The sequence below is a fragment of the Anas acuta genome, chromosome 8 (genome assembly GCF_963932015.1).
Source record: "Anas acuta chromosome 8, bAnaAcu1.1, whole genome shotgun sequence".
In the NCBI taxonomy this organism is placed as follows: domain Eukaryota; kingdom Metazoa; phylum Chordata; class Aves; order Anseriformes; family Anatidae; genus Anas; species Anas acuta.
In genome coordinates this window covers 31461439-31478402 of record NC_088986.1, presented here as the reverse complement: position 1 = coordinate 31478402, position 16964 = coordinate 31461439, and the positions used below count along the sequence as shown (strand labels likewise).

At 37.2% G+C, this 16964-nt stretch overlaps 1 protein-coding gene across 6 annotated transcripts in view; it reads left to right on the top strand.

Annotated features, from left to right (window-relative positions):
- The first annotated feature begins 10 nt into the window (after positions 1-10).
- RPAP2 (RNA polymerase II associated protein 2) overlaps positions 11-16964 on the top strand; it is a 35825-nt gene continuing 18871 nt past the window's right edge. For 4 of the 6 annotated variants that reach the window (XM_068690904.1, XM_068690903.1, XM_068690905.1 and 1 more), the window contains exons 1-10: positions 11-97; positions 421-466; positions 1250-1364; positions 2027-2125; positions 2418-2483; positions 2642-2730; positions 4689-4724; positions 5576-6524; positions 8013-8107; positions 9696-9776. In XM_068690904.1, the coding sequence (XP_068547005.1) occupies positions 40-97; positions 421-466; positions 1250-1364; positions 2027-2125; positions 2418-2483; positions 2642-2730; positions 4689-4724; positions 5576-6524; positions 8013-8107; positions 9696-9776 (1634 nt within the window). In that variant the 5' untranslated portion in view covers positions 11-39. Of the gene's footprint in view, positions 98-420; positions 467-1249; positions 1365-2026; positions 2126-2417; positions 2484-2641; positions 2731-4688; positions 4725-5575; positions 6525-8012; positions 8108-9695; positions 9777-9908; positions 10025-14618; positions 15839-16964 lie in introns of all 6 variants that reach the window. The other 2 variants (XR_011098994.1, XR_011098995.1) reach the window with 2 other exon arrangements.

Here is a 16964-nt window from a genome sequence, read left to right as displayed (position 1 = left end):
GTCAGGGGGAGGGAGCCGGCAGCCGCCACCACCACCGCGATGGCGGCCAGGAGGCCGCAAGGCAGCGCCAAGGGGAAGCCCGGCCGGCGGCGCGCAGGTAAGCTCCGAAAGCCGCTCCCCTCCGCCCCGCGCTGCGGACTCTCCCTGGTGCCCTCAGGCCGGCGCAGCGGCTCGCCCAACTCGCTGCTGGGGGCTGCGGAGCGGCGGGGCGGCCGGCGCTGCGCTGCGGAGACGCGACCGCCAGCGCCGTGGGGCTGGGGCCGGGCCCCGGGCGCTCCGTCCGCCCCCTCAGGCCCCGGGGGCTGCAGCGCCGGGAGCCCGCCCTCGGCCGTCCGGCTACGGGGGGAGCCGCGGCTCCGGTATTTGCTGCTGGGTAATGAAGAAAATAAACTCACGGATTTCCGTATTCTTGATTTCTAGGAAATAAACGTTCAGCTGCTCTGGAAAACGAAGATGTTGCTCAGAGGTATAGTTTCTGACTAACAATACGTGGTCGTCATGTTGTTTTGCTTCACTTTGCAACCGTATTATTTGCCTGGCGTGGGCTTTTTTGGCTTTCTTAGAGATAACCAGTACCCCCTTCAAGAAAAAACACACATGCATTTCTCTATTCAAGGTAAAAGGGGCGACCGTGGGATGCTACCACAGTAGTGAGTGACACAAGTTTATGAATCTGAACTCCACAGTTGTATTTGCTTACTCTGTAATGCCTGTTTTTTGCCAGTTTAATTTCCTTGCATACTTTCTAGTCTTCTTTGTTCACTTTAAAAACCAAATCTGAAAGATTTGGACATAACAGATTTTTTTTTGCCATGGGCAGTTACCTAAAAATTCATTTGACTGCATAGAAGACTTTCAGATGAATATCCTCAGATATATTCAGATGAATATCTTTTCAGTGGTTTGCAGGGACAGGACAAGGGGTAATGGCCACAAGATAGAGCACAGGAAGTTCTGCACCAACACGTGAACGAACTTCTTCATGGTGAGGGTGACAGAGCACTGGAACAGGCTGCCCAGGGAGGCTGTGGAGTCTCCTTCTCTGGAGGTATTCAAGGATGCCTACCTGGGCAGCCTGCTCTAAGGAACCTGCTTTGGCCGGGGGGTGGGACTCGATGATCTTTCAAGGTCCCTTCCAACCCCTACAGTTCTGTGATTCTGTGGTATCATTGATACTTGGTAAAGATACAGCTGGAGAACTGTATGTGGAAGCTACTCTCTGTGTCATTCAATATCCTTTATGTTACAGGAAAGCAGCCCTGGAGGCTGCTACTAGAAAGAAGATTGAATTTGAGAAAAAAGCACTGCATATTGTTGAACAGCTCTTGGAAGAGAACATTACTGAAGAGTTCCTTCTGAATTCTGTATGTGCTGCAAAATTTTTACACTATTTTATATCTCAATGTTCAACTTTTTAAGTTCTTGGAGTGATTTGCTGAAGTTTAAAGTAGACAAGGTTATCCTCTCTCGTCAGCTCTGATTGCCTTATTTTCAGGGGTTTTGTAGTGAAAATATGCTGTAGTTTTGTAGAACTATATGTATTTTTGAATCCTCACTTCATTACCTTTGTTTATATCCCCATGTTGTGGACTCAGAGGTGAAGTATAAAAAGTTAGGTCCGTATCATGTCCTCTGTGAATTTAGACAACAGTACTCCTTACCCCACAGTTCATCCTGGCAGCACAATTTTTGTAATACCACTGGGATGGTATGAGGATTATTCCTGTTAAAGTTGTAAATACGCTGGTAGATAGGTTTATATAACATATAAAGAGAGGAAAATTGTGAGAATAGGTACCATACTAGAGGCAAAATGATGAGGCTTTTGTATATATAAGAAGTATCCGTGTCTTTCTTTTCCTATGAGTATTTATCTTGTTACTGATTTTAGTTTGGAGGTTCTGAATGCTGTTTATTAAACTTACTTGATACTATTATAAAATGAAATGTATTTATTTACTTATTAGAAGTTTTGAGCATGAAAAATGACCTTCCAATATCTGTTGTTGAACTGTTGTCATTTCAGGGAAAAAATATTACTCCATCTCACTATAAAGACGTTGTTGATGAACGGTCTATCATCAAATTATGTGGTTATCCTATATGTCAAAATAAACTGGAAAATGTAAGTTGCTTTTTATTAATGCTGTTAACATAAGAACCTCTTAGTGGTTTTTATATTCTTGCATTTTCTTTTTCATTTTAAAGTTAAAATATTAAACATAGATAAAAATACTGTTAAGTAATGGGCCAGATATCCTGTCGTTCCATTTCAGTTTAAGACTTCTGAAGTAAAAAGTTAAACCTGACCTGTTGACAATCATTGCTGAACCAGTTAGCATATTTAAACACGTGCATTAAGAATCAAGTTTTATGACAGAGGTGACAGTCTTGCTGATGAAAGTATATCGTTTCAGGTGCCAAAACAGAAGTACAGAATTTCAACAAAAACTAACAGAGTTTATGATATTACTGAAAGAAAGGTATGGTACCAAGCTATTTCTATACTGTATTTAATATTGTTTCTGCATTAGAAATGCATTTTGTAGAAGTATTCATATAGTGGCTTGATTCAGAACCAGCATGTTTGGATCTGCTCTTGATATTTTTAGTCATACTTTACATACTGCTTTGTTTCCAGTGCTTCTGCAGCAACTTCTGCTACAGAGCATCTAAATATTTTGAAGCTCAAGTTTCCAGAAGTCCAGTATGGATGCGAGAAGAAGAAATGTAAGTGTAACCTTATATATTTGTAGTTCATTCTGAGGATGCTATTTTCTCTATCCAAACTGTGATTGTAATTAATTAGTTGCAATACATCCAAATGGTTAGGCTGAAGCAAAGGTAACTGATGTTAACATGTTAGCTGAGTATGGTGTCAATTTCAGAAGTGTTGTTGCAGTATGGATTACTGTAATTGACATGACTCAGTTCTGCTCATGACTACTCAACAGACACAACTGTGTTAGTTTAGAGGGCAGGCTAGTCATATATAATAATGATGTCCTGGTAACTTTAAAATTTCTTGTGATTGGATTCTTAAAAGCCACATAATGTAATGTAAAGAATTAATTGATCTTATGTTGGCACAAAAGATTTTCTAATTCTAGCAGAGCACTTGCATTGGGCTTAAAGGTAGACTGTGAAGGCTTACACCTGAAAGCAGACTGTAAATGAAGAGGTTCTTTATCCTGCATAAAACTGTAATTTCAGATTGCTCATTTCCTGCTGTTAACTGCAATACATACTTTGGAAGACTGTAATATGGTTCACGTTTTAATATGTTGCCTGGTTCAAGAAATATAGGCTTGCAAATAATGAATTGAGCCACTGGGTGTCACTGTTCAACAATAAATACTTGCCTAGAGAACGTTCAGGTAAATTTATTAATTTTTTCATTCTCCAAGACACTACTCTTCATAGTACCCTGGTTTTCAACAGAATAACCAAGCTGAAATTATATATCTGAGCTCAGTTTCACAGATCTGATCAATCATGTGAAATATCTGATCAATAAGAGTAGTGGTTTAGAACAGCCTGATATGGTAGGTAAAACTGTTTTCTTTGTGAAATATTTAAATAAACTTACCAGTATTATTGTGGTATTGTTACTTGCTCTCACTAAAGAAAGTGTTTATTGTTAACATTAAAAGCACACAGTTCTGATATGCCTGACATACTTAATTATTTATGCTTGGGTGGGTGTATTTTCCAAAACAAACAAGCAAAACAAAAATGCAAAAAACAGGTAGTGCATGGCTAGTTATGTCTGTTTGCATAATCACATACATTTGCACACATTGTATGTTTACACATGAGAATATCTGAAATTCTTTTGAAAGAAAAATCTAAAAACCTTAATTTTAAACTCTGAAGAGTAAGTATTTGGAATTAATAATTTAAATCATTTTATGGGATCACCTTTAGTTTCCAGACTCAGTTCACTCATATGACTGGTGCAGCTTTCATCTTTTTTAAACCTATTGTTTTTTATATATATACTGACTGAGTTTAAGGTTTTATTGCATTGACTTTATTCAGTGCATGCTATAAAGGTTTTCTTTCACTCGTAATGCAGGTGAGGATTTCAACATTCGGTGTTAAGATAAATAGCGTTATGATGTTACCTTATAACTGAATTGAAGAAGATGAACTGCAGTTAGAATTTTGGAAAGAAACCCATCATTTGTAACAGGTCTTCGAGCTTCTGGAAATTTTTTGAACTCAATTTTCCTAAAGCAGTATAACTGTAATAGCCTAATTTTGACCGAATAAAAATTCAAACTAAAAAAAAAAAAAGATATCCTGAATAATCATATTTTTTTCATGAATTTGGAACATTTTTGTACAAACTGCACAGAACCCTTTTTACTACAGGGACTCTTGTGACCAGTCGAGGGTATGAGTATGTTTAGCTTCATGAAGAAGAAACCAAGGGGTGATCTGAAAGCAGTCTATTTGGGCAGGGTGGCGGGGAATGCAAAGATTACAGACCCAAATTGTTCTTGGTTGGTATCAGAAATCTTAACAAGGGTGACTATTAAGCTTACTGTGCTTTGAACAGAGGATGTTAGACTAGCACACCCTTAGAGGTCCCTTCCAGCCTTAACTGTATCTTCTGTGTGTATGTGTATTTCAAGAGCATTGATTTAGCAGAAAACTCTTCATTCTTTGTTTTCTTTTTGCAGACCACCAGATATAGAGCTGCTGAAGGAGGGGCAGAGGTACACTGAACAATACTTAATGTGCATTTATAGTTACAAGTATTAGCATCATATAAGATAAAAGGAGAATCTTTGATTTCGTGTGTTATAGAAAAGGCCTTATTAGAGAGTACACAAAGGATTATTTGTCTCTCTTTTTTTCCTTTTTAATCTTTGTGATGCTAAGCCTGCATGTTTGACCTGTATGATTTAGTGTACAGCTGTTCTTGGCCTGTATGTTGTAATTGAGTCTGTTGAAATCTGAAACAAATACATTGTTTGTACTTTGCATATTTTATACCATCTATTCTTTAAAAAAAAAGTGGTACCAATTATATGTGATGAAAGCTTCTGTACTTCCTATTCTGAAACATTGATATCTGCTAGATTAAAATCATGTTACTCTGTCATCTCTCTGTACCTTGCTGTGTGTATTATCGTTTTGTTTGTTTTCTCTTGCAACACACGGCCATTAGATGGCAAACTTATATATGCTAAAAGAGCTCTGCTGGCCTACTGTGTTTATAGCTATGTTGAGATGCTGATCTTAATTTTGAATTGCAATTTTTTTTTTAATTCATTATGCTAAGTTTAACCTCATTTTGTTGTCTTTAATAATAACTTACTATTCTAATTGTCAATGAGCAACTGGGAATTTATTTCTCTAAACAATGTCTGTACTTGCCATCTTGACTGCAGAATGTCAAAACTCCTTGCATTTAAAGACTTTTGGAAGATAAATGATTTATAGAGCAAGAAAGTACACTTACTCTATAAGGGAAAACGTTTTGTTTATCTTACATGAGAAAGGAAAGCTATTATAGGTAACACCCATTTCTTACTTCATTGGTGGCTTATGTTTTCTGTTACAGTGGCAAGTCTGGAGAAGAGGTGAAACTACGTGATGAAGCAATTAAAACTTCTGACATAGAAAATCCTAGACTATCTTCAAATCCATGTGAATCTACTTCTCATGACACAGCCAGCGACAGCAGTAGTGATACTGAACAAGAATTTGTTTCTTCTGTTCTACCAGGAAATCAGTCAAGTTCAGCTAATCTTGAACAGCAATTGCACAGCAACAGCATCCTAAAAAAGAAACATATTCAGAAAGCCAATTCCAGCCCTAAAGCTGAAGACTTGGATGTCGTAGAAGCCACTGAACAACTATCTAATTGTAAATTAGATGTTCAGGATGAAACGCATGCTTGCTCTGTTCAAAATAACGTAACTGCAACACCTTCAAAAAAAACTACTCCAGGAACATCAGATGCTTCAGAAAACTATGAAAACACCTATAGAGGATCACAGATAGTTTTTCTAGGTGTGAGCAAAAAAGGGGCAGAACGTCTTACAAGAATACTAGCTAACTCAAAACAATATAAAGAAACTGAACAGCGGGATCCAATTAATTCCTTGGCTGCTAAAGGCAGTTTATTAGAAGTCCTTAAGCAAACACTTACTGAATGGAGAACTGAGGAAACTTTAAAATTTCTCTATGGTCCGAACTACACGTCTTTATGCTCATCAGAATGCAAATCATCTGCCAACCAAGAAAGTGAAGAACTTGATGAGGATGACTTAGATGCAGCTGATGATGTTGACACTGTTGCAGCAGGGGAGTCTGAAAACAGTTTGAACTATTCCTTACCTTATACAGGCTCAGGTGGAGTAGCTAAGCCTGTGCCTAGTTACGAAAAGTTAAAAGAAGAAACAGAATTCCTAGAACTCCGAGTAAAAGAGTTCTATAAAGGGAAGTGCATCTTGGCTGAAGAGGCAGCGACACATGCACAAGCAGAGGAACTTCTAACCAAAGACAAAGTAAGTGCCCATGGGATAGTGTCCACGCTATTTAAAGCCTGCTTTCAAGCAGTTATTACAAGCTTTTTGTCTGTAAGTGGATATAGCCAAGGTACCATCAAACTATTAATGTGGACTAGTAAAAGGAAGGTTGACTAGACTCAAAACAATCCCATCAGGTTGAGGAGACATATTTTTGGTTGAAAAAGAATGACTTTGACTGTTCGGGATACATTCAGTTCTGACAGCAGCCTTTCAGTTTGTGAAGCCTGAAAGATTAATCCATTTGCTCAAGCAGAGTTTGATCATGGACTGAGGCAAGCAGAGGAGGTACTGGTAAGCTGGGATGGGAGAGGAGTTAATTGTCTGAGCCCTGTGTAGTTTTTGCAAGCGAATGGGTCAAGGTGCTATAGCTGTTGTAATCTCAGCGGAAAGGTCAACTACAACTGCTGTCATCACTTCCAAGGCCTGTCCTTGCCAGCACCTCTGCATCTTAAAAAGACTGTACAATTGTTGTGTTGCATAATTGCAGTGAGGTGAAGCTGTTAAAGAATCAATGTAAGAATAGTTTACTGGCAAGAAAAACTGGTGATTAAAGAGAAAGAAGGACTAGGGCTTTTAAGAGTTTTTATAGCGAAGGCTTTCTCTAAAACTGATGCCTTGGAGGGCAAGTAAGGAAGGTTTATGTAGAAGAAACAGATCTGTCATAAGACAGAATAGGCCTCGGCTGAAGGAAGAATGATATTTTTCTCTTCCCTTTTGATTCATTAGATAAAATTTATATCTATATTTTTGCCTTTAATTCACGACAAGGATTGGATTTCTTTCTTTTTAGACTAGATCTCTGGCATTATCTATTGTTAAAATTCTCTGAGTTGGAGCCTGCTGATTTGTTTACATATGTTGCTGTAACCTATACTTTTTTGTGGGGGGGGGGGGGGGGGGGGGGGGGTCTGGAGGGTTGTAGACCTAAAGTATAGACTCTATAGACCTATAGAAGTATAAACTCTGAGGTTTCTCTCTGACCCTTCCAGGTCAGGCAGGCCAGCTGTTAGCAATAAGGTGGTCTTGTCAGTACTGTAAAACACTGCACTAACTGTGCTAGGTACGTTGTACAGTTTGTAATAGCATCTGAAGCTGCTTTTGCCTTTAAATATATGCATCAGAGGGCTTTCACAATACTGCTTCCTGTAAAATAAAACTATTGCATTGCTTCTTGTAAAAAGTTTAAACATATAATTTTGAAGGAATTTACCATTGAATTAAAGTATCTAGCATACTGCTTTGCAAGAAAAGAGGAAAAGTAGGCTAGCTGCAAACTGTATATGGGGTCAAGTCAACCAACGTTCTGTCTATTAAAAGATAACTCTTTTTTTTTTTCTCTTTCTTTGTTCAGAGATGAGTTTTCCTATGTTTAAACATTTATTGATAATCTGTAACTATTTTGATGTATAGCCTGTAATTAAGTATTAGGTTATAATTGTTAAAGGTTTTAATGTTGTAATACAGGATGATGAACAGCAAGATCTCACGTTCCCACTTGTTGATTCAAATGCACAAATGCAGATTAGAAAGCGAATCGTCCTTGAAAAACTCAGAAAAGCGTAAGTATTCTTTACTTCAGTAAATAATCAAACTGAAGTTGGTGCTCATTCATCGGTATTTTAAGTAATAAACACACTGTGCAAGGATATTCTGGCCTTTTTCTGAGTGGCATTACTCATAATTTATAATCATTATTGCCCTAAAGAACTTATATCTAAAACATTTCTAAGTCATCTCTGATAAAGCAGCAGATGTCAGTTTGCACAGCCTTCTGAGGTGGATGTCAGAATCTCACTGCTAAGGTGTTGTCTAACAGAAACTTCTCTCTTCCTGCATGCACCAGAACTTGTAGTTGACAGCATTCATGGCTGGCAGGACAGCATGGCCCCAGTCTTTAGCACTTGGCAGAAGGCATGTTGTTGTGCTGTTAAATGGGAAACTTCTGTGCTTTCTCAATCAAAATGTTGGTGCAACTCATGAAGCTTAAAATAAGAATGTGCTTTAAAAAAAAATAATCCACAGCACCCTTTTTTTATCAGTCTCTTTCTTTTCACATATCTGGAAACACCTAAACTATCTAATTTCTTGCAAGTTGTTTAGAAATAGATTCTGATGGACTTAAAATAGGAACTGTAAATCAACATTACCTGAACATATAAATATAGAATATGTATACATAAAATAATAAATTATTTTAAAATAGCTGTGTATGTAATTTATGTATGTACTACATGTAATTTTCATTGTGGTAAAGCATTTATTTCTTGGCATGCTCAGATGAAGCCAGTGGGAATATGAACGTGCACAGCAGAGTTACTGTAAAACATGCGGTGATATAGAGGCAAATAGAAATCTTGATTCTTCCATCAATATCAACACACTACATGCACATGTAAATATTCAAATGCAAGAGGATATTAACTATTAAACAAGTAAATAGAGGCAAAAGTTTCATCTTAAATCCACCTCTGAAATGTGAAGAGTACATGTATAAAGTACATTTCCAGCACTTGTGGATATGGAGACCTAGTTAAACTGTGTGTGTGTTTTGTGGTGTGCTATATCAAGTTTTACATGCAGTCAAGTAGAGAGGCAATCTGTTTTTGAAAATTTCTGATTGCCTGCTAACATCATGGTTCTAGTTATCAGGCTTACAATGGAGTGCTGTATCCTCTTTATGTAGTATAAGAGCCTACAGTTAGCAGATAGATTCTCTGTGTAAACCTCATTTAGGCATGCAGTTTTTGTACTGTTATTTTTCAACCACGTGAATATAAACATGGAAAGCATTTATGAGGCCTGGAGTTGTAATCCTCATAACATAAAACTTTTTTTTTATTATTTTTTTAAAGAATGTCATATCAGAACTGATACTGAAGTTAATAGAGTATGCATGTAAAATACAGTTAATTTCTAATTCACTTTCACACTAAACTTGTTATAAGCAAGCTGTTTTAAAGTGAAGGTATTGCCCAAACACCACTGAGAGAAATATGAAATATAAACATCATGCCAGATCTATTGCACAAAAATAACCCCTTTTTTTTCTGTTTACTTTAATGAGCTCTGCTAGGGAAGAAATTAAAAACTTGAGGAAAAAAATAAAAACTGGAAAACATATATTAACCAGTGTCCTTTGCCTTCTAGATTACCTGCAGTTTTGGGCCCTCTTCAGATTACTCTAGGGGATGTTTACACAGAGCTAAAAAATCTTGTGAAAACTTTCCAGTAAGTATTGGTTTTTAATTAGAGATTCTTCTTGATTGATTGATTAAATAATTCTGTTGAATGACTTGTGATTTGGTCTCAGAGAAGTTCCCCCTGCAGATTTTTCCCTTTTATGGCTGTGTGTTCATGTAGGTAATGCCACATTCTCTGTGGACTACTGAGCCCTTCCTTGTTTCTGACAGTGGCTGGGTCACCAGGAGTATTTGCAGATTTTTAAAAACTAGGCCAGTGGTCTCTGGAGGATGGTGGTGAGTCTTTTAAAGGTTCTGCTACCTCATCACTTCCTATTAAGCATGAGTTTGTGAGATCTGTCACTTTCTTTTGCTCTGGCTCCTTGTAGCTGGACTAACTGGTTTTAATGTGATTAATAATTGTTACCACTAACTTCTACAGCTCGGAAGGCCCAGCTTGAGCCATCTTGGCCATTTCAAGGGGAAGTAGACCTAGTGTACACGCCATTACCACAATTAGCAGCACTGAAGAGGGTATTTGGAAACACTGGGACTAAAGAAAAGAGGGAAATCAGAATTGTGGTAACTTCTCTGAACGATTTTAGGTTTTGTTTGGGCCACAACTCTTGCATCTTGACACATTGTCAGGAAAAGGAGCAACAAGAGTTATTAACTCTGTGTATGCTATCACTCTTGGAACTTCCCCCCCCACGCCCACCCCACCCACCCCCAGTAAACTGCATGATGTTTACATGTGAAATTACCAAAGCTCATTCTTATGGTATTTGCAACAAGAAATCTGGGCTTTGGTGAACAGAAACCCAACTCCACCTAATTCCTCATGATTTATCTGATATCTGGAAGAACGCCACAAAAACACAGATCTCTATATATGTTGGATATTTTTTTTACTATGGAAGATAATAATTTCCTTTTCCTTTCTGGTGATTCTGTGCATGATCTCTTATTTAAGAGCTCCTAGTGTTTGAACTTGATTTTACAATTGCAGTCATTTAATTGTGATTTTATTTTAACAACACTGAAACTGGGAAAGATACGTCTGGTTATACTGGAGCAGCATCTATATACTGTATATATACCAGTATACCAGTTCTTTGAATAAGGTCTTTCTGTCTTAAAACTTTGTGCATTTTACTTGCTCTGTGGTCTAAATGCTTAGTAGTGATAGAATTGGAAAAAACGATGTTTGGTCTTTTTCAGTCTACTTCTTGTTTGTTTAAATTTAAAGGAGGAATGTTACCTGGAGGTTCCCAAAAGCAGAACTTATATTTCAAATTATTTTTGCTATTCAAAGGTAATGTGGCCTGATTATCAGGTTTTAAAAACAGTTTATAGCAAAGGAGCCTTGAAACCAAATTGGTCTTCTAAAAACGTAGATATACACTTAAAAACACGTGGATTTACAAGATGGAACCAAACCTAATTAATTTGGGTTTTGATCCAAAAATGTTATTGTTAGTATCTCTTAGTGGAAGTATGAGACCTGGCTAATGTAGCAATAATTTCCTATTTTTTTTTATTCTCCACAGACCTATTTCTGATTCTTCAGATAACACTGAATGAGTTAATTTTTCAGTCTCTTTTGTTAAGGAGTAAGTTGAAGGGAATGATAGTGAGTTCTTGGAGTTCTTTTGCTGTGAAGATTCCAGACAAATTGCTTAGAAATTCAGCTTTTTGGGAGGAGGGTGGCTGACAACAATTGTGAGCCATACACAAGAATTTTTACGTGCCTTTATGTACATCTCACAATAATTGGAGTGCTATTGTTGCTGATAGTAAAATAATATGAAAATACAGGAAATAAGTAATAAAAACTTTTGAGCCCTTTTTCATTCTTGCATTTGTGATACAGAAGAGTCTGCTGACAAAACAGGAAAAAAAAAGTTAGCCGTCTAGAAGAAGGCATAGGTTTGAATCCCCATTTCTATACTTAAATATAAATTTACTTAATGAGTGGTCTCTCTGATTTTAAGTTGACTGTATTAGCAGGGATTCTGAGATTTTTTTTTTGATTGATATTTGTTTGAAAGGTTTAGAAATTTAAAAGTTACTTTCTTTGTTAATATGGTTAAAATGCTTAATGACTATGGAGGCAGCCCTGACAAATGCTGGTGCTTTTCATACTATAAATGTTTCAGGCTGAAGAGCTTGCTGAAGAGGGAAGGAGATAAAACACATGGCAGAGTAGAGCTTAGCTGAAGAAGGGTAAAAGAGCATGTGGTGAACTAAGCAACAGCAATTTTCAGCTCCATTGGTTTTTAAAGGAACACTTGCAGTTCAGCCTCCTTTGGGCAACATTTTATTCAATCAGCACTGCTGGGAAACGCACTAGAGGGATCTCAGGAGACATTTTAGAATGGTTAGAGCTCTTCCCAAACAGAGTCCCTTAGTGCCTGTAAGCTTTTGTTACGAAAACTGAGATGTCAAATAATTCTCCAGAGTGTATAAGGGCACTTTGTTAAAAGATCGAGACAAAATTAGCTAGGAATTGAGGCTAACTTACTATGTTTGTGAATGTGTGATTTATTTTATTTTTTAAAGCTTAATGTTGTATATTAAAAATAGAATTTCTGCTGCATCTTATGGTTGTAAATATTTTAATTTATTTTATGGAGCTTGTTATTGACAATGAATTCTCGCAATGCCAGTGATATAGCTGTTTCTTAAAGATGTGTTCATGATTTTCTATTACAGGTTTTGTCTTGTTTACAAGACAGTATTTTACCTTTTAAAATATGTATAATAAGTGTATGTTATCTAGCCTATATTCACTAATAGGCTTTTGCTTATTACCCTTTATTAAGTGGAATTTAAATTCTGAGTTTCAACTCAGCAATACTTCATTGTAGTCAGGTTTTTCTGTGGAAATGTGGAAGTACCAGATGGTCGATGACCTTTTCTCTTCAACACAGCAGATTATGGGTTTCCACAGCTGAAGTGCCAGTGCAGCACACCATTATAGCCGGATAGGATGGGATGTAACAGTGTTTGTTAACACATCTAGAGTATTTATTCTGTGTTAAACCTGAGCTAACTTGTGTTAAATCTTGATCAGCCAGAGTAATTAGTGCAGAGCTGTTTCTAAAGCAACAGATAAAAATTAAATGGGCTTCTTTTAAAGAAAATTTAAACTTAAAATAGCAGGACATTTTTGCTCATGATCATCAAACTGAATTATGCTTCAGCATGGAAATATGCTGTTCTTTTTAAGGGGGTAGAGGAGAGCTGTTTTTTATGTTTAAATTTTTCTAGGTGAAGCTTGAAGCATAGATTATGTTTGTATCATATTTGCCTGTGCTAACCTGAGTTAGTTAAATAACAACTTTGCCCATATTAGTGCAAGTTTTTGAAAAATTATAGGTAACTGAACTTCTCTAAAGTTACAACTTGAACATCTTCATCCACGAAGCCTGTCTCACAGAACAGGTAAATGGCCAAACTAGGAGGTCAGATTCTTGAACTGACATTAATAACATATTCCTACATCTAGGAATACTCAGGGTTAGTTTATAAATGGTTATAAAGAAAATACATTTAGCAAAGTTTATTTTATACATGTATTAACCAGTTGCTTTTTTTTTTTTTTTTTTGCATCTTTTTTGTAATATCTGATGCTGTGGACCTCGTCAAGGGGAGGAGGGGAGGTGTTAATTATTCTGCGCAATAATCTTTTTGTCTATCTGCCATTTCCTGTTGGACTGTGTTCCTGTTATCAAATTGTTTCCTAGAAGTCTCAGAAAATGTAATCCTGCTGAGGTGCTGAGCACCTGCATTGCTGAGAGTTTCCTTCCTATAAAGTCAAGTTTCTTGAGGTACCTGTCAAATTCTAGCGTTGGGCTTTTATGGATGTGTTTAAATTTGCTGCCACTGCAAGTACTGGTTACAGATCAGGCCATCGTTGTTAGTGGAGTTCTGCTAGCAAAATCAGCAGCTGACAGAAATTGAAAGGGAAGCCAACCAAAGGAAAAGAAGTAGGACCAACTTGTGTGCTCTTTGTGTGTCATTTTTGGGTTTACTTTTTCGTTTACTGCTTACTTCAACCTTGGACTCCTCTGTACTCCCAAAGCTTCCATATCAGAGTTGACTTTCTTTGCAGGCTGGGTTCCAGTCAGGTTCTGGGAGGAGATTCGAAAGGGAATTTGTCTGCATCTTACTTTTTAGTCCTTTATTTGTCAATTCCTGCCTCTTGTTGATTCATCTGCTCAGTCTGAGCTTCTTCATACAGCATTAGAACTGCTTTGTGGGTCCTGTTGCCTAATGGATGAGGGAAGCAGTTAAGTTCAGCTATAGTGCATCTTCCCACAAGCAGTGCAGGGGTGAAATACAACACTCATAAACTACCCACACAGCTATTTGGGAGCATCCAGGATTCTTGGCTTACCTGTCCATTACTACAAAGCCTAAGAAAGTAGAGATGTTCTCTTCTGAAAAGTTGTATATTGTTTTCTTTCTTCGGGTAGCTGTGGGAAAATTTAGCCAACCCCTAACAGAAAATGTTTCACTGCAAAACCCAAATCATGTACCCAAACTTTTGCAGTGTTTTAACATTTCCGTGGTATGTGTATGACAGAAATCTAGTGACCTTTTTCTCCCGTCTTTCAAGGATCGTTCTGAAGTAACAATTTTGGCCAGAGGCAAGACAAAGAATTAATGAACCATTTTTACAGAGGACTCGCACTTTCCTGTTTTCTGAAAGCTTTACTCTTCAGAGGCTTTGGTGTTGACACACAGCTTGTTCTTGAAAGTGACTGCCCTTCCTCTGCTCTGTATTATTTAAGGGTTTGCACTTGTAGGTTGCCAGCTTTAGTCTGATCTGCCTAAAATCTGTTTATTTTTTTTTTGTTTTGTTTTGTTCTGTGTTTTTTTTCAGTTGCACAAGAGCTTTAGGACAGGTGTTGTACTGAAAGGCTGTGGAAGCCTCACTTCATCCAGTCCGGTGACAGAGGTGCATCAGCAGATCCGTACCACCACATGCTGCTGGCTATCTGTGTCTTAGGACTACCTCCTTCATAAATAGCATATTGATGGCAATGACTAGTGTTGAGACCTGGCCAATCAATACTAACATTGAATAAGAGTTAATTGACACAAATAGCTGCATCTCTCAGTTTGTGTACGAGAATGACACCTTCCAATGCTCTAATCAATAATAACTCCTTGTAGAGCATTGAAATAAAGCTGCTTTCTCTATTTGACAGTTTTCCCTGGTGATTTGAATCTGTCTCTTCCATTGTGTCTTATCATAGCAGATTAACTGGAATGTTACATATGAATTGCCTGTCAAGATGATTCCATCAGGCATTTCTTGGTAGTGTTTATCACTGTCATCAATATTGAGTCAAGACCTTCAGCCTTTGTTTGTTTTCTTTTTCTATAACCAGAAAAATGAAACAGCTTTGTTGCCAGCTACTGCCATTAGCTATTTCAAATAGTAATTGATAAACACGCATCTTCTAGTAGCAAAAATAATCTGTATTTGTCAAAATTATTGGTTCTAGTTTGACATGATGATTCCTATACATGTAGTATAATACACTGCTTTTCCTTTCATCATTTAACAAAACTAGGGCAGTTAAGGTACTATTTGAGTAATCGTTGTTTCAAAATCTTACTTTGGTTGGAAGGCTTGGAGATTTGAGGAGGAAAACAGGATAATATTGCTTTGTTCATTACTATTCTTAAAAATATTTTTTGAATATATTTCTGAAAAAAGGAAATGATCCTTTAAAACACCTTCATAACTATTTTTAATGATTATTTTGAATATAACTGGGTAGAATTTAAAAAAAAAATTAAAAGTTGAATTTTAACAATGGCAAATCTTACTGAGGGAAGAATACCCTGGAATTGAATTTGTTGTGAAGTATTTCATTTTATAACTCGTGTTTGGAGTAAGGATTAAAAAAAAAAAAAAAAAGAAGACTTAAGTTCCTACTCTAGAAATCTAAATGTCTAAATGATCACCTTTGTCATTTCTGTGCTTTGGGATCCCTTGAACACAGTAGCATTCTGGTCTGCTTCTGAAGCTGAATTTATCGTACACCACCAGGAGAAGGGATGTGCTGACACTCCGAATGCAGCCGTGTCCTAGTAAGGAACTAGAGGCACAGTTAATATTTTTTTTTTTTTTATTATTATGTTTTATTTTTGGAGCTAACATAAGCTGTGTCATGAGCATGTGTCTTGCTACCATAATGATGTTTAGTTGGTAATATTATGATAAAATTGTCAGAGCTGGTAAGGGATCTGGTGATAAAGCCCCTTTGGCTAGGCTGCCAACTTTTACAGATAATGCTGCCACGTAGCTTTCCATATGTGACTTCGAAAAGCATATATTTCTGCCAGCTGCCACAGTTTGCTTAAAACTTTAAGGAATCATGTCTTCCTTTGAAATGTCTAAAACAATGTCTCTTCTCCTAAACTGAACCTTGAACATCTTATAGAAACGTGTTCTCCTACCTCTGCAGTGGGTGATGTTCTCAGCCCTCACTGTGTCCCCTCTCATAATGAACACTGGTAAACAGCCCCTGATGGAGCAGGTGAAATGCCAATTTTTAGGAAAGTGGTTTACTCACAGACCTTTTAGCAGCCTCCCAGCTTCACCAGTGTCTGTAGACATGTGTTAATGACAGGGTTGCTTCTTCCTGTGTCTGAATTTATGCAACTCCACAGAGAGGAGACACAGAGAGCAAGAAGGAAGCAAACATATTGAGGCACTTATCCATCAGTATTTCTGCTATATGGCAGCACCTGTCTGAATAAAATTAATGCTGCCAGCTTTTTTTGGATGCCTACATAGCCACAGCTTCTTTTTGAGATGTGACTTCTCCATAAATTGCTCATATCAAACACATGCCTAAATTCAGCTGTAACAATTGACACATTAATTGTTTTAAGTCAAATTAACATTTGAGTTAAAGAAAATGTCTTACTATGGAATTATACAATGTGAGTCAGTGGGTATAAAATGTAGTGGTCTTGTTGTTGAGCATCTGTGTGGTTATTGATTCACACCTTTTCTTGCTCTTTTATCTCCCTGGCTCCCATTGCATAAGTTAGAATTCTAGATTTTCATTTTAATAACAAGGATCATCAGAGTACTGTCCCCCACTATCTTAAAATCCAGTCTCTTTCCGCAACACTAGCTTTTACAGCAAATCTGGATCTGAAACTAACAGGTGAAACAGTGTAGGAAGGCCCATCTTCACAGAAAGTG